Source organism: Apus apus, chromosome 18 (genome assembly GCF_020740795.1).
Source record: "Apus apus isolate bApuApu2 chromosome 18, bApuApu2.pri.cur, whole genome shotgun sequence".
Taxonomy (NCBI): Eukaryota; Metazoa; Chordata; class Aves; order Apodiformes; family Apodidae; genus Apus; species Apus apus.
Genome location: NC_067299.1, coordinates 2057627 through 2076310, shown reverse-complemented (window position 1 = coordinate 2076310; position 18684 = coordinate 2057627). Strand labels below are relative to the sequence as shown.

Here is an 18684-nt window from a genome sequence, read left to right as displayed (position 1 = left end):
GGATCCAATAAGTAACCTCAGCTAATTCCTTCAGTGATGCCAGATGAAGAGCAGGATAAATGTGTCGGATCTCCATGGGCTCTCATGAGCAGTGTTGAAAGCCCAGCCCAGCCCCAGCTGTGGCACTGCAGCCGCTGGCTGCTGTGTCCTGAGGGGTGACAGCAGAGCTGTGTGCTGCAGGGACCAGCTCCAGCTTGGATGTTTCCAGCAGCTAGATGAGGCCAGTCATTAAATCTGCAAGTCCCTGTCCTGTGGGGCTCTTGAGTGATGAAGTTTAGGGGCTCAATCACAGTGCTGGGGAGTGTGTAAGCCTTGGGGGAGGGAGGTGGATGTGGCTTTGTGCCATGGGGTCTGATCCCACAGTGAGGAGCTCACAGGCACTGTTCTTCTGGAGGAAGCACACGCTCTGGCCAGCGTTCAATGCACTGGAATTGCCACATCCGCAATGTGGCACCAGTGTGTGCAGTTTGCTGCAGCCCGGGTTTCTCGGGAGTCCCATGGGCTGCTCCTGGTCCAAGTGAGCTGCCTGGCCTCTTGGCACCCCTCCCAGATTGGTAGAAGTCAGTAGAAAAAAATGGTTGGTCAGAAATGACTCATAAAGGCCGTGTTTTCCTGCCAAAGGAATGCTGCCTGTCGGTCACAGAGCAATCCCCCGCTGCCCTCTCTAAGGAAAGCTGCAGCTGCCTCCGCCGCAGCCTGCACCTTCCTTCCCCATGGCTCCTGGATGGGAGGCAGCACCCAAGGGGGGGGTCCCTGTTCCCCAGGAGCTGTGACACTGGGTGAGCTGTGCCAACTGGCCACCCTGCGCCCCGCGGCGCAGCCTGCGCGCTACAGACTCTCTCTCTCTCTGTCTGCAGGATGGAGACTTTCCCTGCGGTGGCCGAGGAGGTCCTGAGGGAGTTCCAGGTCCTGCTGCAGCACAGCCCCCCTCCCATCGGAAGCAACCGCATGCTCCAGCTTGTGGCAATCAACATGTTTGCAGTGTACAACTCCCAGCCCAAAGGTACCACGTGCTCTTTAGGGGGACTGGGCTGGGGAGCTGCCACGCTCTGTATGGCTGAGTTGCTCATGGAGGAGGGTGGGTGGGGACTCACCAGCTGAAGATGGATGGGGAAAGGGGGGCAGTGGTTGGATGTCTGGGGGTGTTGATGTGCATTGGGACAACAAAGAGATCTCAGCTGGGCCTTGGTGGAGTGGGCTGAGGTGTCTGAGGAGGCATCTCCCTATAGCCAGAGTCATCAAGCACAGAAGAAGGCACTGCTTCATGGCTCTGCCTTCCTGGTGTTTGGCTTGGGCTGTGCTCAGTGCCCAGACTGGCACCAGAAGGACTGGGAGGCTCTGGGAGAGCCTTGGCTGTTGGGAGAGAGTGGCATTGCCACTGCTTGTCTGTGCAGGTGGCTGGGCCGTGTGGTGGGAGATGATGCTTCTGAAAGGCCAGGCTGGAGGCTGCTACCTGTGTTGGACACCTACAGATCTAGTACTGCTCCAACTCCACCCACCCAGGGGGCTCTGTGTGGTCTCTGCCATTGTTGGGTTCAATGTGTTCGTCAGCAGAGGTGCCACCAAACCAGAATCTCTTCCACTGAGTTTGAAGTGGTGCTTCCAGGAGATGAGTTTTTACCCATGGCCCCCCAGCACACAGAGAAGCAGGTGCCCAGGTCTCTGGTAGGTGCATGAATAGTGGTGTCTGTGCCACAGACAGGAGCTGGTGGTAAAGACGGGAGGAGATTTGTCTGTACAGCAAGCCCCTGTGGCAGAGCTGGAAGTGATCCCAGCCCTCAGACCTCTGGACTCTGCTCTCCCATCCATAGCAGAGCTGTGGCTGTGTGTGTGTGACAAAGGAAGAGCTTTTATCTCATGTGAATAATAAGTATTCTTGGAGTTTTCCCCCCTCCTGTGGGTAGCTGCCAGCTGCTCCCAGCTTTTGGATCTCTGGAGAAAGCAAACCTGTTCCTGCTGGGGACAGAGCAGGTGGTAGTGTTGGTGACATGCCTGTGGGTTGGGTGATACTGCTGCTGCCACCTGATGCCTGGCACCCTTCAGAGGTTTTCCTGAGGGCTCTGTGCTCTGGTGACCCTAAAAATATTGATGAGAATATTGTTGGCAAGCAAGTCTTGTTGTCAGTATAAATGCCCTGGTGGTCTCCCAAGTGCTTGTGTGCTGAGTGCTGGCACAGCCCAGGTCAGGGATTGGTGCTGACACTGATACTGAGAAGAGCTGGGTGCAGGAGGTTAAAAAAAAAAAAAAGCAGAGGGCCTGGAGTTTAAAAGGCAAGCAAGAATGTTTGCTGAATTATTATTGCCAAGTGCCCAGCACAGAGCAAGGGTGTTGGCTCCATCCCTGGTGTGTGGGCTGATGTGGGCAGAAATCTGGCTGGAGCACAGGGCAGCAGTGGCTGTCGGGAAGGTGCAGGCTTCCATTTCCCAGCACATGAGTCACCTCCCTGGGCAACAGTAGCATGGGCAGCTGTGGGAGAGGGTGTGAGGGGGCTGATCTGCCTCTGCAGAGGCTGGGAGGGCACAGGGAGCAGTCCCACCCTGCCTGCGTCCCAATTCCCAGGAAGCATTACTGGGGAGCTGCAAGCTGGGCTCACCGAAGCCAGAGCTTGGCTGCATCAGCTCTGGAGAGCTGGATCTAACTTTGCAGTTGAACTGAGCAACCTCCAGAGATCTCCTCCTACTGAAATCCTTCTGCAAATGTGGGATTGGAGCGTGTCTGTGTCCTTCCCATCACATGGGCTTGTCTGACCTTCATCTGGGAGCTCTCAGTAGCCGGAGAAGATCTGTAGGGAGGTCTGTCTCAGAGCTTCTCTTCCCTGCTGGCCAAGGGTAGTTCTCCCCAGGAAAGCTGCTCCCTCTCTCCCCTCCCATGTATTTCCAGGTCTCTGGAGCCCCAGCTACTCCTGAGAAACTTGTAAACTTGCTTGCTTGCCCCAGATCTTATGTCGAATGAATCCCTTGTGCTGGGATCCAGCAGTGCTGGCAGTTGTGGGGCGGTGTCGCCGGCAAAACAGTCTCAATGGGGGGAACTTCTACAAAATGTTCTGGCCTTGAATGCAAACTTTTAATCACAGATTCAGGTATTAAATGAAAGGAATCTTGAACAATCAAATGCTTTAGTAAACACCTTTCTTCCCTCTTCAGGCTTATATCTGTCCTGCCCCATCTCAGTCTCAGCTTCCCTCCTTTTTGCTGCGGTGTGGCCTCGGTCTGACCCAATTCCTTCAGTGAGGCACCAGGCAGCACAGGAGATGGGTGACTCGTGTGTGACAGTTTGTGTCTGTTGGTCTTTGATTTGTACTTGTTTTCTTTTGCTGTTCTGTGAGTCAGCCATGGTCCCTCAGGGCTGTCCCTGCCTCGGTGTTCATCCCCCATGTTGCAGTTCTGATATGCCTTCCTGTACATCTCTGGCTCCCAGTGGCTGCCACTCTTCTGTAAATCAACCTTTGCGAGGTGACCACGTGCTCTTCTGAAAAGTTGGCTTTTCTGGGGTGTACTGGGGTGTTTAAACAGGTTTTAGAGCCAGCCAGTTGTGAGCAGCATGTGGTGTTTCACAGCCTCCTCCCACGCTGGTCACTGCTGTGACTACCTGGGACCCTGCAACATGTGCCAAGGCAGGGCTCGGGTGAGTGCAGGCAGGAGCCCTGTGGTCTGTGCCTAGTGCAGGCAGCTGAGCTGTGCCTGTGCCCCAGGGGCAGCATCAGGCACACTGGAGCTGGTCTCAGCTGCCTGTGCAGCTGGGCAGCACTGGGAAGACCCTGGGAGATGGATTGGGTCTGTTGTTTTCTTTGACAGAGGAAGCCAAAGAATTCCCACATGAAGTGCTTCCCCTGCTGTTCAGCATCAAATGGCGTGTTCTTCCGAGTGAGCTGCTCTCCCCATTGTCCATGAAGGCATTCAAGCAGGGAAGGTCTCTCTGACCTCCTGACTGCCTCCTATCAGGAACATTCAAGGTGTGAAAAAGCTTCTTGTAGACCTCAAACCCATGAGACAAGGAGGGCTCACCCAGGGGAGGGAAGCAGAGAGGGACAGGCACTCTGTGTGGCAGAGATGTGCAGTAGATGGAGCTTCCTGTCGTGAGGCATAGGTGACTACCAACTTTTTGGGCCATCCTGGGTTCCAGCTGGGGTGGGACCTTTGTGGAGTGGCCCATTTAACAGTTTGGTAGCCATCTGTACAACCAACTTAGAGAGAAGCTTGGATCCCTTTATCCCTACCGCAAACACTTGAAGAATTTTAATTTTTTTTTAATTCTGTAATTTGGGGAAATAAAACTCTGGTTTCTGAAAAGACTAATTGAAGCCGTGCTTGCGGCAGGGGCATCTCGGTGAGGGGAGAGAGAGAAACCCCCTCCCAGCCCATCTGTGCCCAATTTACTCCGATCTGGCCTCTCTGAGGCTTTTTTTCTCTCTCTCTCTCTTTAATAATTTGTTTTATAATTCCTGGAATCAAACCCATCTCAGACACACTGTTTTATTTTACTGTATTATTGGATTATACTTCCTATAAATCACTGGATGTTATTCATAGGCCACCACCAGAATAACTTCCCCTCTCCCCCCAGCCCCCTCCCTCAACAGCCCAGCATTCCAAACAAGCTCGCACCAAAGTGGGGGTGCAGCAGCACGGGGCACCCTAGAGACACTTCCCGGAAATCCCAGCAAATTTGCCTGGCTGCGGGTGTGAAGCGTCAGGCAGCAGCACCTGGATGCCTTCTGGCACTCTGGGCCCGTCCTGTTGTGCCGTGTGGAGGTTGTTAGGAGGTCGGGCTTAGGTGGAAGTGGAGAGGGGAGGGAAGGGGGCTGCCATATGTGCATCCTCAGCACATGTAGGGAATGAAGTTGCATCCCCCCGGGGCCGAGCAGAGTCGGGGAACAGGGAGGTTCTGGCTTTAGCTGAGGGTCAGGGAAGTGGCTTGTGTTTCAACCAGAGGAAAGTGAGGACAGGGGGACCAGGCTGTAGGGCATCTGGAGCGTGGTTAGGGTTTCTGTGTGAGATGGTAGGGTTGGCTGGGAAACCCTGGAGGCTCATGCAGAAAGGGAGGATTCACATCCTGCTCCTCGCAGCAAATTCAGAGCAGTGCCTGTCCCCGTTGTGCTGCCACACCGGTGTCCCCAGAGTGATGCAGAGCAGGGCAATACTGCACAAGCCACTGAGTGCAGAGATTCCCTGCCTGGCACCCGGAGAGTTGCTCTTCCACAGTGAGTGTCTGCTAACTACAGCCTTTGCAAGGGTTTTTCTACCATACGTGGTCCTGCCTGCTCCTTGCAGACCTACACCAGGTTTAGATTAGGTATTAGGAAAAATTTCTTCACTGAAAGGGTAATTAAACACTGGAACAGACTGCCCAAGGAGGTGGTTGAGTCTCCATTCCTGGAGGTGTTTTAGAGATGTGCAGATGTGGTGCTTGGGAACATGGTTTAAGCACTGGACTTGGTAGAGTTAGGTTATGGTTGGACTAGGTGATCTTAAATGTCTTTTCCACCCAGAATGATTCTGTGATTCTGAGGTGATGATTTTGCCCAACTCTTCTTGATAGACACACCAAGGGATTCACAGGTTACTCCAAATCAGCTGCAGTGTCTAAGCAGGTACAGGACTTCCCCTTTTTTTATGTGTGTCCAGCACCTCAGCCTGGCTGGAGAGGACACATTGAATCCAAAGGGACCCATGGTTTTGTAACCAGCCGCCTGCGCCGCTGCCACCGCGCACGGACGGAGCGTGTTTCGCTTTGCTGACCACAGCTGCTCTGCCTTGTAAGCTGTGAGCCCTTAAAATATCCCCCTGAGGTGTTGCAAAGGCTAGTGGTGTCTGCCCTCAGCAGAACCTCTGCTCTGGCCATCTCCATGGTGCTCCTTTGGTTTCTGAAGCTCAGACCTGGCTTTGTTGAAAGAGCTGACTGCAGCATCAGAACAGGCTCAGTGGAAGGAAGCCTGTAGTGCTCTTCTGCTGCAGCCACATCTCAATGGCTTCTCATGAAGCCCTAACCACATCTTGCATGTTGGAGCAGAGGTGGTGGGAGTCAGACATGGGAGTCCAGTGCATTACACTGAGTATAAAAATAAAGCAGTGATGTGGACGCCTGCCTCGGTTTGGTGAAGTTTTAAAATTAGGCACAAAGCAAAGCTTAATAAACCTCAGGCTACAGAGGTAGCAGAGGCAGCAACTTGATCTTCCCCTGTCTGGGGAGCAGAACTGAGTCCTGTTCTCCTAATTCCCCTCTTTGCCTGGTAAATATGTGCTTCACTAGAGTCCAGCTGGCACCTTTCAGCAGGCAGCTCTGTGGGCCACAACAGCTTTGGGCACAACAACTGGGAGGTCAATGAAGATATTGTATTGCAGATGTCTTGGGGAGGCCGAGAACCTGCAGTCCTGTGCCCCGGAGGGCAGAGGTCCCAAAGTCCCTCCACCTGCCTGGAGGATTGGGTTTTGAAATGTAAACGCAGCCCAGTCAATGTGAGGAATTGAGCAGTTTCATAACTGGCTTTCTCTGGGGTGCTGGGGCTTTGGCTGCCAGATGGCAAGTGTGGACTGAAGTGTCTGTACATAGGCCACTAGGGAGCACCTGGCAGTCACTGTGGGCCGTTTCCCTGCGAGGCTGGGTGCTGCTGTCCTTAGCAAGGTGGTGTTAAAACATAATGTTTCTCATGGCCTAAATTTTGAAGGAACTGGGTATTAAACCCATTGTTCCCCTCCCTTCATGTTGCTGTTCTTAGTCACTTTGGCTTTGAGTTGTCACGAGGAGAGGAAACCCAGAGGAGGGCTGGCTGGTGCTGGTGTCCAATCCTACCCCATGCTGCCTGGCTTGCACAGAGCGAGCAGGTGCTGAGATGTCACTGCCTGGACAAAGGGCTTTTACTCTTAACCTGTTGTCAAGTGACATCTGCTCCTCGCTGTGTCCATGCACAGCCCAGACCTTGGCTGTGGGAACGGGACGAAGGGTTAGAATGGCCTTGGTACCGACATGGCTCATCTCCGGAGCCACACGGCTTCCTGTGCTGAGCAGCTCCTCATGTGGAGCCTCCTGAGGGACATGAATGTGTCTGGAGGTGGCAGCTGACCCTCCAGACCTTCTCCTCTGAAGTGGTTGGGAGTGTTGGAGGTTGGCACAGTTGCCGGGGACTGTCGGCGCCTTTCCTTGCAGGGAAGGAAGCTGTCTCAGACTTGAGACACATCAGCAAAGTTCAGGTAAATGCTTTTGGCCCAGATGTGTCTTCAGAGTCTCTCTCTCGGGCTCTTGAGGCTGGTGGCAGCAATGTTTAGACCAAAGTCTTCCTTTGCTTATTCCCCTCTGTTTCCTGTTTAAAAGGCAGATTGTCACATATTTGGGGATTTATTTACCGTAATTGGAGTTATTTTCCTGGCTGCTGGCTTCTGCCCTCTGATGCAAGACTCCTTAGTGAAACGTGTGTCCAGAAAGCCATGTGACTTTTTTTCCCCTTGCCCCAAGTGCCAGCAGGAGATGCAATAATCAACGCGCTGCAGGGAATTTCCACTTGCAGTTCAGGTTTCTGAAATCTAGACGTTGGCTTCGGAGGCAAAAGATTGAGTGGGGCTTTGTGGCAGGGAAGGGAAAGGTTTCCAGCAAAGCCGAGTGTTTGCTGGTGTGTCAGACTCTCCAGTCCTGCCCTCCAGCTGCAGTGCAGCAGAAGTCCTCACCGAGTCGTGTTGGATGAGCTCGCTGGGGGATTCTGCCTGGTCTGTCACACAAGCTCATCCATACCTCTACCCTTGAAACTGTTCCACCAAGTACAGGGTGATACGGAGATCTTATTTCAGGGCAACAAATAGGGAGGGGAAATGATTTGTAATCACAAAGCTTGAGTCTGCTTTACAGCCAAGCTTCAGCAGCCTGAGCAGCGAGTCTGGACAGAGCCGGTGACAGGCCAGGTCAGGCAGGAGGGGCCTTCATGCTGTGGTGCCACCAAGGTGTTGGCCAGCTCTGCCGACGCTGAAACAAAACCACTATTTCGGCAAAGCAGCAGCGTCGCTGTGTAAAATGAAAGGCAGGAAGTGGAGCCTTGGCACTCTGTGTCCGGCAGTCCTGCTGCAGAGGGAGAAAGGAGGTGCCTGAGGCAGCTGTCCCAGGGCTCTGCTTCATCACTCCTTTGGTGGTGGAGAAAGAGGGCTGCCCGGGAGCTGGAGTGGGGTTGCACCAGGTGCAGCCGCTTTGGTGAAGCTTTAGATGTTTGCACCGTGACAGGAAATCCTCTCGCTTTTAAAGAGATGTTTCTGACTCTTTAATGTGCATTTGTGCCTTTGATTTCCTTGTGCTTCTAAGCAGCACCAAGTCAATTACTGTATTTCTGTTTAATTCTCTGAGAGAACATTGTATAATTAGGCTAATTATGGTGCTTTGTGAAGTTGTAAAACTCTTGATTGAGCTTGCGGGGCTGTTTTATAGCCTGCCAGGTGTAGGCAGGGAGGGCTGCCCGCCCTGTGCCCTCTGCAGGTGCAGCCTGCCAGCTCAGTAGCTTCCACCCCAGGGCCTGCCTTGTGCCCCACCAGCTCTGTCCTGCTCCATCTCTTGTGGTCCTTTGGAGAACTGGGTGCCTGGTGCTGGGGGGGCTTCAGCCCCCATGCATCCTTCAGGGGCTTGTTGGGATCTCTTCTTGCCTTAGTGCTACGATCAGAAATGGCAGCATTGCCAAGGCTGTGGTTCTTTTCTCAAGTGCAGCTGGGAGGTGACCCTACACAGGTTTATCTGTGCAGGTCTTTAATTTTCTCTGGTTAGAGGCTGCCAAGAATGGTGCTGGCTCTGCCTGTGCTAATCAGTGGGCCAGGGGGAAGGTGAGGACTTGTTGAGCCTGATCTTCAGGAGTCCCCCTGGCTAACATGATGCCCAGTCCAGCTTCCCAGCCAGTACGGGCCAGGGCAGGTTGACACTGGCCAGGTGACAGCACTAAAGGCACGTGGCCATTCTCTAATGGAGGGTCATTTTTAACACTGGTTGATATGGCTAACGACGGCTGTGGTCAGTGTGACTGTAGAGCTGGCTTGTAGGCAACATGGAGAGGGCAGGAGTGATTTGTCTGTCCCTGAGGTTGACACGGATCTCTGGCGTGTGCTCTCGGGATGAGGGGCAGACAGGAGCACAGTGCCGTGGGGTGGGAAGGAGGTGCCCTATGGAGACTGCTTCAGCTGTGGAGTTTCTCTGCTCCCCCTTCTCCTGTCCCTCCTTGGGAGCGTGTGATCCCCTGACCCTGCCTGGGTGAACTCCGGGTGCTTCTCCGCTGGACCCAGGGGGAGAGTCTTGCGTAAACAGCGCCTGCTCTCCGGGTAATGGCACGGAGATGGAGAAGGAGGCGCCGGCTGCCAAAGGCGGGTTGGGAACAGCATAAACCCTTCAGAGCAGGGCTCAGGGAGCCAAGGTCTGACAAGACCTCATGCCTGGTGCTGGGAGCAGGGCTCATCCCACCCGGGGGGCCCCAGCGGCGCGCGGGGCCGTGGCAGGGAGCGGCGAAAGCGCTGCCACATGGCCTGGTGTGTCTTTAAAAGCAGGCGAGGCGGAAGTGATGCTCTCGGGCCCATCTGCGCGGGGAGCGGGAGACGCGCCGCAGCTGGTGCGAGGCCCTGGCAGCCCCGGGAGCTGCCGTCTGCTGGGGTTTACTGCTGTCTACGTTGAAACACGGCTTGGGAAGCAGGAGGGGAGGTGGGGGGGGGTGAGGAGGGGGGTCGGTGGCACGGTGCCAGTCCCGGTTCGCCTGGCCTTCTCGTTCCTCTCTCCTCCTCCCAGCTCTCCCTCCAATGCTTTAAAGTCACATTTCCAGGCCAGACATAGAATTAATCTCTGGGCACTTCACATTGCTGGCAGCGCAAAGCAGGATGTGGGATCTTTTTTTCTCTCTCTCTGCGTCTTGGCTGACTTTTTTACCTCTCGAAGAATTTGGAAGGGCCGTGAGATTCCCCCCACCCCCCCTCGCCTCGGTGCCGTGCAGTTTTTCAGCACGCTGATCACCCTGCTGTGGCTTCACCCTAATAGATTTCATATGCTGACACAGTTGACATCAGTACCAAACTATTTTACATGTGATCTGGTGTATTTCCTGAGGAAATCTGCAAGATATTTATTAAGAACTAATAAAATAAACCTCTCCATGAGCTTTTAGGTAGTTTTCAATTTTTCATGTCTCTCTCGTTTCCTCTTATCAATGAGTTTCTATTTTCTCTCTACTCTCTGACCATTGCAAAAGGAAACAAAAATAAATGTTTTAAACCATTCCTGAATGGACACTGGGAATATTTCTGTAGTGATGTATTAGCAAAGTCGTATTTTTAGTGCCGTATTGTCAAGACTAAAAATATCCTGCTGCAGTGCATCCTTTTTATAGGGCTTTGTGTGTGTGCGGAGCGTTGTACAAGTTTGCACCAGTGTGTAAAGGTCTGTCTTTCTACTTGCTGCAGTGTTGCCTCCCCATGGCAGCTGGACTCCATTCGGCCTTGAAAATTAAAGTAATCCTGGTTAAGAAAAGGGCGGGGGGGGAATAATTCATCAATCTTGCGGGGCTGCGTTTCCCTAGTTGAGCCTGGATACCTGCATGGCAGGTCAGCCCAGCTCAGAGAGGCTCGGCCAGCCCGGGCTCGCGTGGGCCGGCGGCTTTGCCGCTGCATTCCCGCTGCATTCCCGCTGCCCGAGGGTGTTCCCGGCCACCGGCATGTGCCGGGCTGGGAGCAGCGGCTCCGCTCCCCCCCGCGGCAGCAGCCCCGCTCGGGGCGGTGGGTTCCTGCTCCGTGTGCCCGGGCAGCGCGCGGGGCTGGGAGCGGGCAGGGGCTGCTTCGCGCTGTCAGAGGCTTTTGTATTTTATTTTCCCCTTTCTGCTATTTCTGTCTCCTTCAATTAACTGTGTTTGTAAGGGAGAGAGCCAGAGGTGGCAGCTGGGCTGAGGAAGCCGCTTCCCCTCCGTTCCCCCCCGTTCGGCGGGTCGCTCCCTCTTGCCGCGCTGGGCGGCTCCGTCCCCGCACCTGATGATGCCGCCGTTTCCCAGGGGTTTGGCCGGCAGCGGTACCCGGCGGCCGTGGCTCCGTCCCCGGGGAACAGCCCTGCGTCCCCGGGGAACAGCCCTGCGTCCCCGGGAGCGGGTGCTGCGGCTGCCGGGGGCCCTGCCGGTGCTGCCTGCGGGAAGTGCCGCGAGTCCCGCTGCAGCCCGGGCAGCCTTCCCCGCTCCGGCCGCTCCGCTCTCCTCTGAGTCACTCGTCTCGGTACTCGGGGGTGCTTCTCTTTTACTGCTGCTGCCGTCTGCAGGGCCCGCAGCCTCTCGGCTTCCTGTAGAGCAGTTCAGCGAAAGCAGTAATTAGGGCCCCGTAAAAAAAAATTATTTTATTAGCGAGAAGTGTCGGTGGGTAATTGGCCATAATTTGAACCCAGCCAGATTGGAGATTAATAAAAAAAGAGAGAGAGAGAGAAAGAAAGAAAGAAAGAAAAAAATCTCAGAGATGTTTTTTTGCAGAAATGCCAGGGCTGTTGCTTGCAAACCCTTCCCAGGATGGGGTGGGATGGTGGCTGCTGCGGAGAGGGCGTCCGGCAGCGAGCGCCTGTGCTGTACCCGTCCTGGAGGGTGTCTGACACTGGCATGGGAAGAAAGGAAACCTTGTTTTCCAAGAACTCTGCTCTTTCTCAGCTTGATAAGCATTTAAAATAAAAGCTGCACAATTGGAATTGGCAGAGCATCCTCATTCTTTTGTCTGTCTGTTTATTTTTTTCCCCTCATCCCTCGACATGTGTGCTACAGCCCACGGTTACTACACCCCGCAGAACCACAGGCCTGGAGCTCTGCAGGCGCGCGCCGAGCTCTGCCCACCCCCAGCCTGGCTCTTTGAAGCCTGGCAAAGCAGCAGAGATCCGGCTCCATCCCTGGTCGGGCCCCGAGCCTGGCAGCCTCCTGATGTCCAGAGCACTGAAGTGGTTGACAAAATGTATGTTTTCAGCCCCTTTTGGTTCCTCCTTTGCTTGCGGGGCAGCGTACACAGGACTCTGCTTGGAGCTGGAGTGGTGGTTTTGGACCCGGGCTGTGACTGTGCTGTACAGACCCCATGGCTTTGGTATTTATAGATTTTGTTTGGAATAGCTTGAACGTGGCTCCAAGGCTGGGAGCAGGAGCGGGCTGGTGTCAGCGATTGGAGAATTAACTTCTCCACTCAGGGAGTAGAGAAGAGCCAAGCCCCTGCACACATGTCACTCGGTTACTGCTGGTTGAATCAGACCAGGGAGTTACTTCAGGTTACTAGTCCTGGTTTGTTGCTTTGGTGTAAGGGATTGAGTTGGGGGGGGGTGTTACTTCAGGTTAGTAGTGCTTGTTTTTTGCTTGGCAGCCCAGGCTGGAACCTGGTGGAACTGTTTCCCAAAGAATATTTTTGGTTTTAAAACTGAAGGTCAGCAGTTCGTGAGTGCTGCGCTTGCAGCCAACTCTGTGGTTCTCCTTGTGCCACCGGGCCAGCAGCACTTGAAATCCTGATCAATTGATCTGCAACAATATGAAACCACGAAGGGTGACTGCCAGTTAAAACTCCCCGTCTCGCCCCATTTTCCCCACCCAAAGTGTCTTTCTGCCCATATCCCCTTTCTTGCTGCCTGTCTCCCTCCCTCCCTTTCGGCTGTGTATTGGAGTTTTTGTCTATCTTTTTCCATCTCTCTGTCTCTTTTCATAACAGTTTTTAATAATGTTTTAGTTAGTTCCAGCCTTTTCCCTCAATGGATCCCATTGGAAAATGCATTTGAAAGGAAACAGTTATACACTTCCCTTCCTTTGAAACTCTGTTGGCACCTTTTCCAGTGCAGTAAACCATACAACATGGATTTTCAAAGTTTCCAAACACAGACATGCTGGCGTTAAATTTATGAAAAAATATTTTATTCGGCTGTATAGTAACTATGGGTCTCTGAGCTGCTGGTCACAGTGAAATCGAAGCTCACTTTGGAACTGCAACAGGTTTTCAAATCTCTGCAGGAAACTCAGCAGGGCTGGCTGTGTGGGAGCCCACAGCTCCCTCCCAAAAAGGGTGCAGCAAACCAAAAGGGTGCTGCGGCACCCTGGGGCTGAGCCCACCACCCTCGGGTGCAGCTTTTCCCTGCAGATGATCCTGCTGGGAATGGTGCAGCAACAGGAGCTGTGGGGAACTTCATGGTCGTACCAATCCTATCTGAAGTCACAAGGGAGAAGAGGAATTTGGCATAAATAGTCATGTCTTCTGCTGGTTAATGAATGTAGAAGGTTCAGGCACTTTTGTTGCGGAGTCCCATGGCAGTGGGGCTCCACAGCCAGTGTGAGTGTGCTGCAGTCTGCACGGGGTCTGGAGACCTGAGGCTCTGGCTCCATGGAAGTTGTTGGAGCACTGAGATCATATTCTCTAATAGTGGGGCTCGGATGTTAAACTTCCTGGAATGGTTTCTCTGCATGCTGTGGGTTTGTGCCTGTGGTCTCAGCTCTTCCCACAGGGAATTGCTCACTTGACACCTGAGAACCTCCCTTTGCGTGGCACCGCTCAGAGCAGATTTTTTTTCTGCATTTGCACAGGAAACCAAGGCCCCCGTTCACCACGAGAGGTGGGTGAATCTGGCTGTATCCTCCTGAGGACTGTTGTGAGGGGTTGTCCCCAGACACAGTGACCCTCAGAGCAGGTACTCAGCAGCACTTCCCTACTCTTGAGGTGTGGTGGAGTGTAGATAAAGCCTCTTATGATAGACGAGATGACGACGTGGCAAAGTGATCCTGGGCTCAATTTTCCTGTTATCCTTTTGCTTGTGAAATTCCTTTCCCTTCAGATGGGAAAGTTTTCCAGAGAAGTGGCTGATAGAGCGTTATCGTCACGCTCGGTGCTGCATGGAGCATAGGAAGAGCTGGGAAGTTCAGGTCCAAATAATCGGATAGTGTAAACTGACTGTCTTAAACCATCTCAGGTTTGGGTGTCTTTCTGTGTGGCGTCTCTAACATCTGCAGATGGGGAACTGACCTTAAGGAAAAGAACAAGTTTTCTAGTTTCTTGACTGCTCACCTTAAGATAGAGGGGATGGAGTTCTCCTAAAGAACTCCCTTAGGAGCTGCTTTTGTTCCTATTCAAAGCAGAGTAGTTCAGTGTCTGTAAATTTCATCCTGTCTATGTCACTGTGACCAGCCAACAAGTGAGGGATACACAGGTACTGACCAGGTGCATCTGGATCCTCCTGGAAGTTCAGAGCCCAAGCAAAGCACAGCACTGAGCCATCTTCATTCCCAAAATATTAGAGTCCTGCAGCTCTCAGCCTTACTGAACATGTAACATCATGTGCACGTTTCAGCACATCAGAAGGCTCTGCAAGAGGGTCTCTACTGACTGTTAATTTTCTGGTTTGACTGAAAATGGGAACTTGAGGGGAGAAAAGAGTGTGTTGTTAGGACTATCTTGTAATGAGTAAGTGTTATGGAGCTGAAGTTGCATAGATGACTCTAAGTCTGATGTTCCTGACCTTTAAGTGTTTGACTTTGTGTTCATGTAATGGTTTCTGGATGTGTAATTCCCATCATTTTCAGAAAAGCGAGCTCCCTCATGAAACCAGAGTGACCTCACCTGGGATCCTCAGCTGGTAAATCTGGACTTACCAGACCAGCCTCTGCCATGGAGGGAACACGGGATGTGCAGACCAGGTGCTGGGGAGAGCAGCCACTGCTGGTGCCAGCAGAGCCGTGTGGGGGCCTGGAGAAGGGGCTGCTGTGCTGTCCCCTGGCTTCTGCTGCTTCAGCCCCCTTTTCCACTTGCCCTTTCCCTCTCCAGTGTGTCACCTGGATTGGTTTCTTCTTCCCTTGAGCAGATGAACCAGCTGCTGGTGGATGCAGTGGCACATGAGAGCTGTCTGACCATGACCGCTCAGATTTCCGTAGGGCCCCCAGCCTTGGCAGAGCAGGGCTGGATGGAGGTGGTGGGAGGCACACCCAGACCCTGCTGCTGTCCCCTGCCAAAATTGTGGTGCCTGCTTCCAAGTGTGAAGGTGCTAGGGAATTTGCTGAAATGGTCAAAGAATTTTTAGCTTGAGAAGAACAATATATATTTTCCCTAACCTCATCCTGGCAAATGGCTGAACCTTTTGTAGATGAAATTTTCCCAATAAATTTAGCTCAAAGAAAGCTTTTGGCATGAAGGATTGCAGCCTAAATGGTTAAAGTTTGGCAAGGTTCTCAGGAATTAAAACCAGGATCTTTTAATGGAAAGTGTTAGGTAAGCTTCACTGTAGGCACAGCAGCTGGGCTGTGCCCCTCGCCAAGGGATGTCCAGGTGCTGGGATGCCACTGGCAGCAGCCAGGGCGGCTGGAGGGACTGAGCAGGCACTGGAGGTGATCAAGGGCTGGACCTGGAGTTGAGGAGGCAATTCAGACCTGCAGGCATCTGATGAGGATCCTGGGATTTGCTGTCTCCCTGGAGTTGGGTAGGGTAGGAATGAGTTTTGCTTTACTGTGCTGGTTTGGCGGGTTTTTTGGTAGCGGGGGAAGGATACCTAGGCCAAACCCCCCAAACCAAACCAGCACATTTGTATTTTGGTGTTTGCTTTGCAAACTGACCCACTGGCTCTCTGGTCCCTCAGGAAGCTGTAAAAAGAAGAGCAGCAAAGGAGTGAATGTGTTGAAACGGAAGCTCCAGACTTTGCTGTTCCTGCCCCAGCAAAGCTGCTTTCTCTGAATGCTCCTGTCTGCAGGCACTTTCTCTCATTAACTTTTACTCCAAGCTTGAAGCTATCACCAAGGTTCACACCAGAGGAGGCATGTTCCAGGCTGTCTGTTTGCATTTGCTGCCAAAGACATGCCCACCTCCAGCACAGGGAAGGAAGGGGGGGTTTGGAAAAGGCTGCCTTTTATTTGCTGCGATTGTCCTGGTAAAACTTCACTCAGGGCTGGAGTAAATCTCTTGGGAAGCCCTGTTCACACCTCCTCCCCCATTGTAAATAACATCTGACACAATTATGGTTGGGCGCATGCAGCTCCTGGGTGGGATGCTAGCAGCAGCTTGCCATGCCTGCTGCAGCCTGCTGAGCTGGGCTGCCAGGGCTGTGAGCTGCCCCAAGCACACAGGCTGAGGAGCTGCCTTCCTCACTGGGCTGGGCAGGATGAAGTTCAGGGCTCTGCCTGTGCAACCAAGAAGAACTGACAGATCTGTGCAGGCAGAGGATAGGCTGTCAGGGGTTTTCTTGTGTCAAGCTGCATCATCCTGCCTCACTGCAGTGTCGCTAACGCCTTTTAACATTTCCATCGTCTGTGGTTTTCCTTCTTTTGGTTACAATGTTCCCTGTTCTGTCTGGATGCCCTCTGCATGTCCTGAGCCCTGCAGCCACTTGAGTCCCATCCTGCTTGCGCGTCTTTCAGCAATGTTCCCTCTGCAGCAAGAGACAGCTGGTGCCAGGCTGCTCTGGAGCTATATACGTACTGATGAGCTGGCTTGCCGGTTTGGAGGGACATCATTTCTTACGAGCTAGCCAGGAGTTCTGTGCTTTTGGGTTTGCCAGCCTCTTAGCTGCCAGACAGGTCAAATTTGTGTTGCTGTTGGATGTTGGCAGCAGGACCTCTGGCTCCAGGGATTGTTCAGAGCCTTGAGGCTAGTGAAGATTTTGCTGTGCCTGTGTTGTAAGTCCTAGCATCAGCTCACCTGCTTGGAGCAGCTCTGCTGAAGGCAGTGCTGAGAATTGATAGTTTCTCTGGGTATTCTCCAGGCTTTGCCAGTGTGGGCGAGACTGGAGGTGCCTTTGCCCCAGCTGTGCTGGTCTGTCTGCCTGCAACTGGAGTGTCTTGGTGCAAATGTCACTAGCAAAAGCTGGGAGATAAGTGGCTTCCTGGGCAGGAGGAGTGTTTCTGACACTGCATGGGGTGCAGAGCAGGACCCCAGCCCTGCTGGCTGGGTCAGGCACCCCAAACACAGAGGGAATGCTCTGAGTGCCGCTTAGTGCGAGTGGAAACGGCTTCAATCTGTGTTTTGACTGATGGGTCTTTTCAGGAAATTTCTGAGAATAACATTTCTAAAAATGGCTGCTTCTTTCCACTGATATTTCCTGGAAAAGGCTGCAGTTAATTTTAAACCACTGTCCTTTTTCCTTTTCAAGTGGAAATGGCTCTGTGCTTGTCCTCAGGGCTAATGTCATTCTTTCTCCCCTAGCCAGAGCTGCTTGGTGCAGAGGTGCCACCACCCTGGCCTCCTCCTCCAGCACTTGTTGGTCTTCAGGGCTGCAGCAAATGGGGTGTTAGGAGCACTCTGTGCACGTGTCTGCTTTCCCTCTGGAAGTGAGTTAACTGTCTCTTCCTGAGTCACTTCACAATGATGTTCTTTGTCGGTGACTCCTGGCCGATCCTGAGTACACCAGAAAGGCATCTCCAGAGTCGTTCCCTGGCCTAAAGTTCTATTCATTGGGGTCAGGAAGGATACACTGAGTTGGTTATTGCACCCCAGGTGCAAGGATCCAGCCCTGCCCATGGATCCTGGGCTTGGGGATGGTCAGAGAAAGAGGTGAGCTCCCAGGCCAGCTGGAGGGAGCTGGCAGCAGAGGGCAGTCCGGGCAGGCAGCCCCTTCGTGCCGGGCAGAGCGCAGCTTCCCCTGCGGCTCTTGGGCAGTCTTGCTGCTTCGGGTGGGAATATGTCATTAATTTTTATACCTTCCCCTGTAAACCATCGACCCTTTTTATGATGTCATGAGGGATTCCTTAATTTTGCAGCTGCTTCCTGGTTACGTCAGAGAAGAGCCTCTCGTCCTAGAGCCCAGCACTGCAGTCCAGAACGGCTGGAAACAAATGAAGTGTTGAATATCTAATGGCTTCCACAGGGAGAGCTGCTCCATCCTCCCCAGGCCCCCGGCATTCCTCACCTCCTAGGCCTCCCTCCCTTGGACAAGACAGGGTTTCAACATGGAACTGAGGGAGCTCTGAGCTCCTGGGCAGTCCTTGCTGCTTTGGGAACATGTGCAGCAAGTTCCTCAGTGCTGCTGCAGCCGAGTTTCCCCCCCCTCCGGGGCCTTCCTGCCTCTCCACAGGGAGAGATCGGTACAGGGAGGTGGATTAAGGTTGTTACTGCAACCCAAAGGTCACTTTGGGAGGGATTCAGCCCTGTGAGTTGCAGGTGTTTGTGTTCAGCTGAGCTGAAGGGCTGGGGCTACCATAATGTCTGCTGCCTGCAAATTCACAGTCAGGGAGCATCTTTCCAGGAAAGCTGTCCATCCTTCCCAGGCTCCTTGTGGGGCATTATCCAGGGGTGAGCAAATGCCTCCAGGTTCCCAGGCTCTTTCAGGGGCAGATGAGCTGGTGTGTGACTCGCCACTTCCCGTCGGAGAGCCAGGAGTGCCCGTGACTCACAGGTCCTGTGCAAGGGGGTGTCGAGGAAATGCCTTGAGCATCCCCCTGCCTTTGCTGCTTTATATTCCTACTGGCAGTGGTGGGACCAGCTGCCTGGACCAGCAGCACAGCTCTCCTTGCCCTCTTCCCGCAGACACCCCCATCCCGGTGGGCTGCCCTGTCTCCCTGCCAAGGCTGTGTCTGGCAGAGGGTGACTCACGAGGAAAACACTCTGGTGTCTGAGCGATAAGAGAGCAAACCAGTTGCCTTCAGGTGGTGTCAGCTGGGAGGTGACCAGCCTCTCTTCTTCCCCGCAGGGCTGCAGCCAGCTGGTGAGTCAGTTGTCTGTGCTGAGCTGCTGACACATCAGCTGGGTGCCTTAGGCATGTCACCTCCTGCAGCCCCTCGCC

The 18684-nt window shown here is 53.4% G+C and overlaps 1 protein-coding gene across 5 annotated transcripts in view; it reads left to right on the top strand.

Moving 5' to 3' along the window:
• SMG6 (SMG6 nonsense mediated mRNA decay factor) overlaps window positions 1-18684 on the top strand; it is a 112129-nt gene that overhangs the window by 31079 nt on the left and 62366 nt on the right. For all 5 annotated transcript variants that reach the window (XM_051636175.1, XM_051636173.1, XM_051636171.1 and 2 more), the window contains exon 10: window positions 858-1003. In XM_051636175.1, coding sequence (XP_051492135.1) covers window positions 858-1003 — 146 coding nt within the window. The remainder of the gene's footprint in view (window positions 1-857; window positions 1004-18684) is intronic.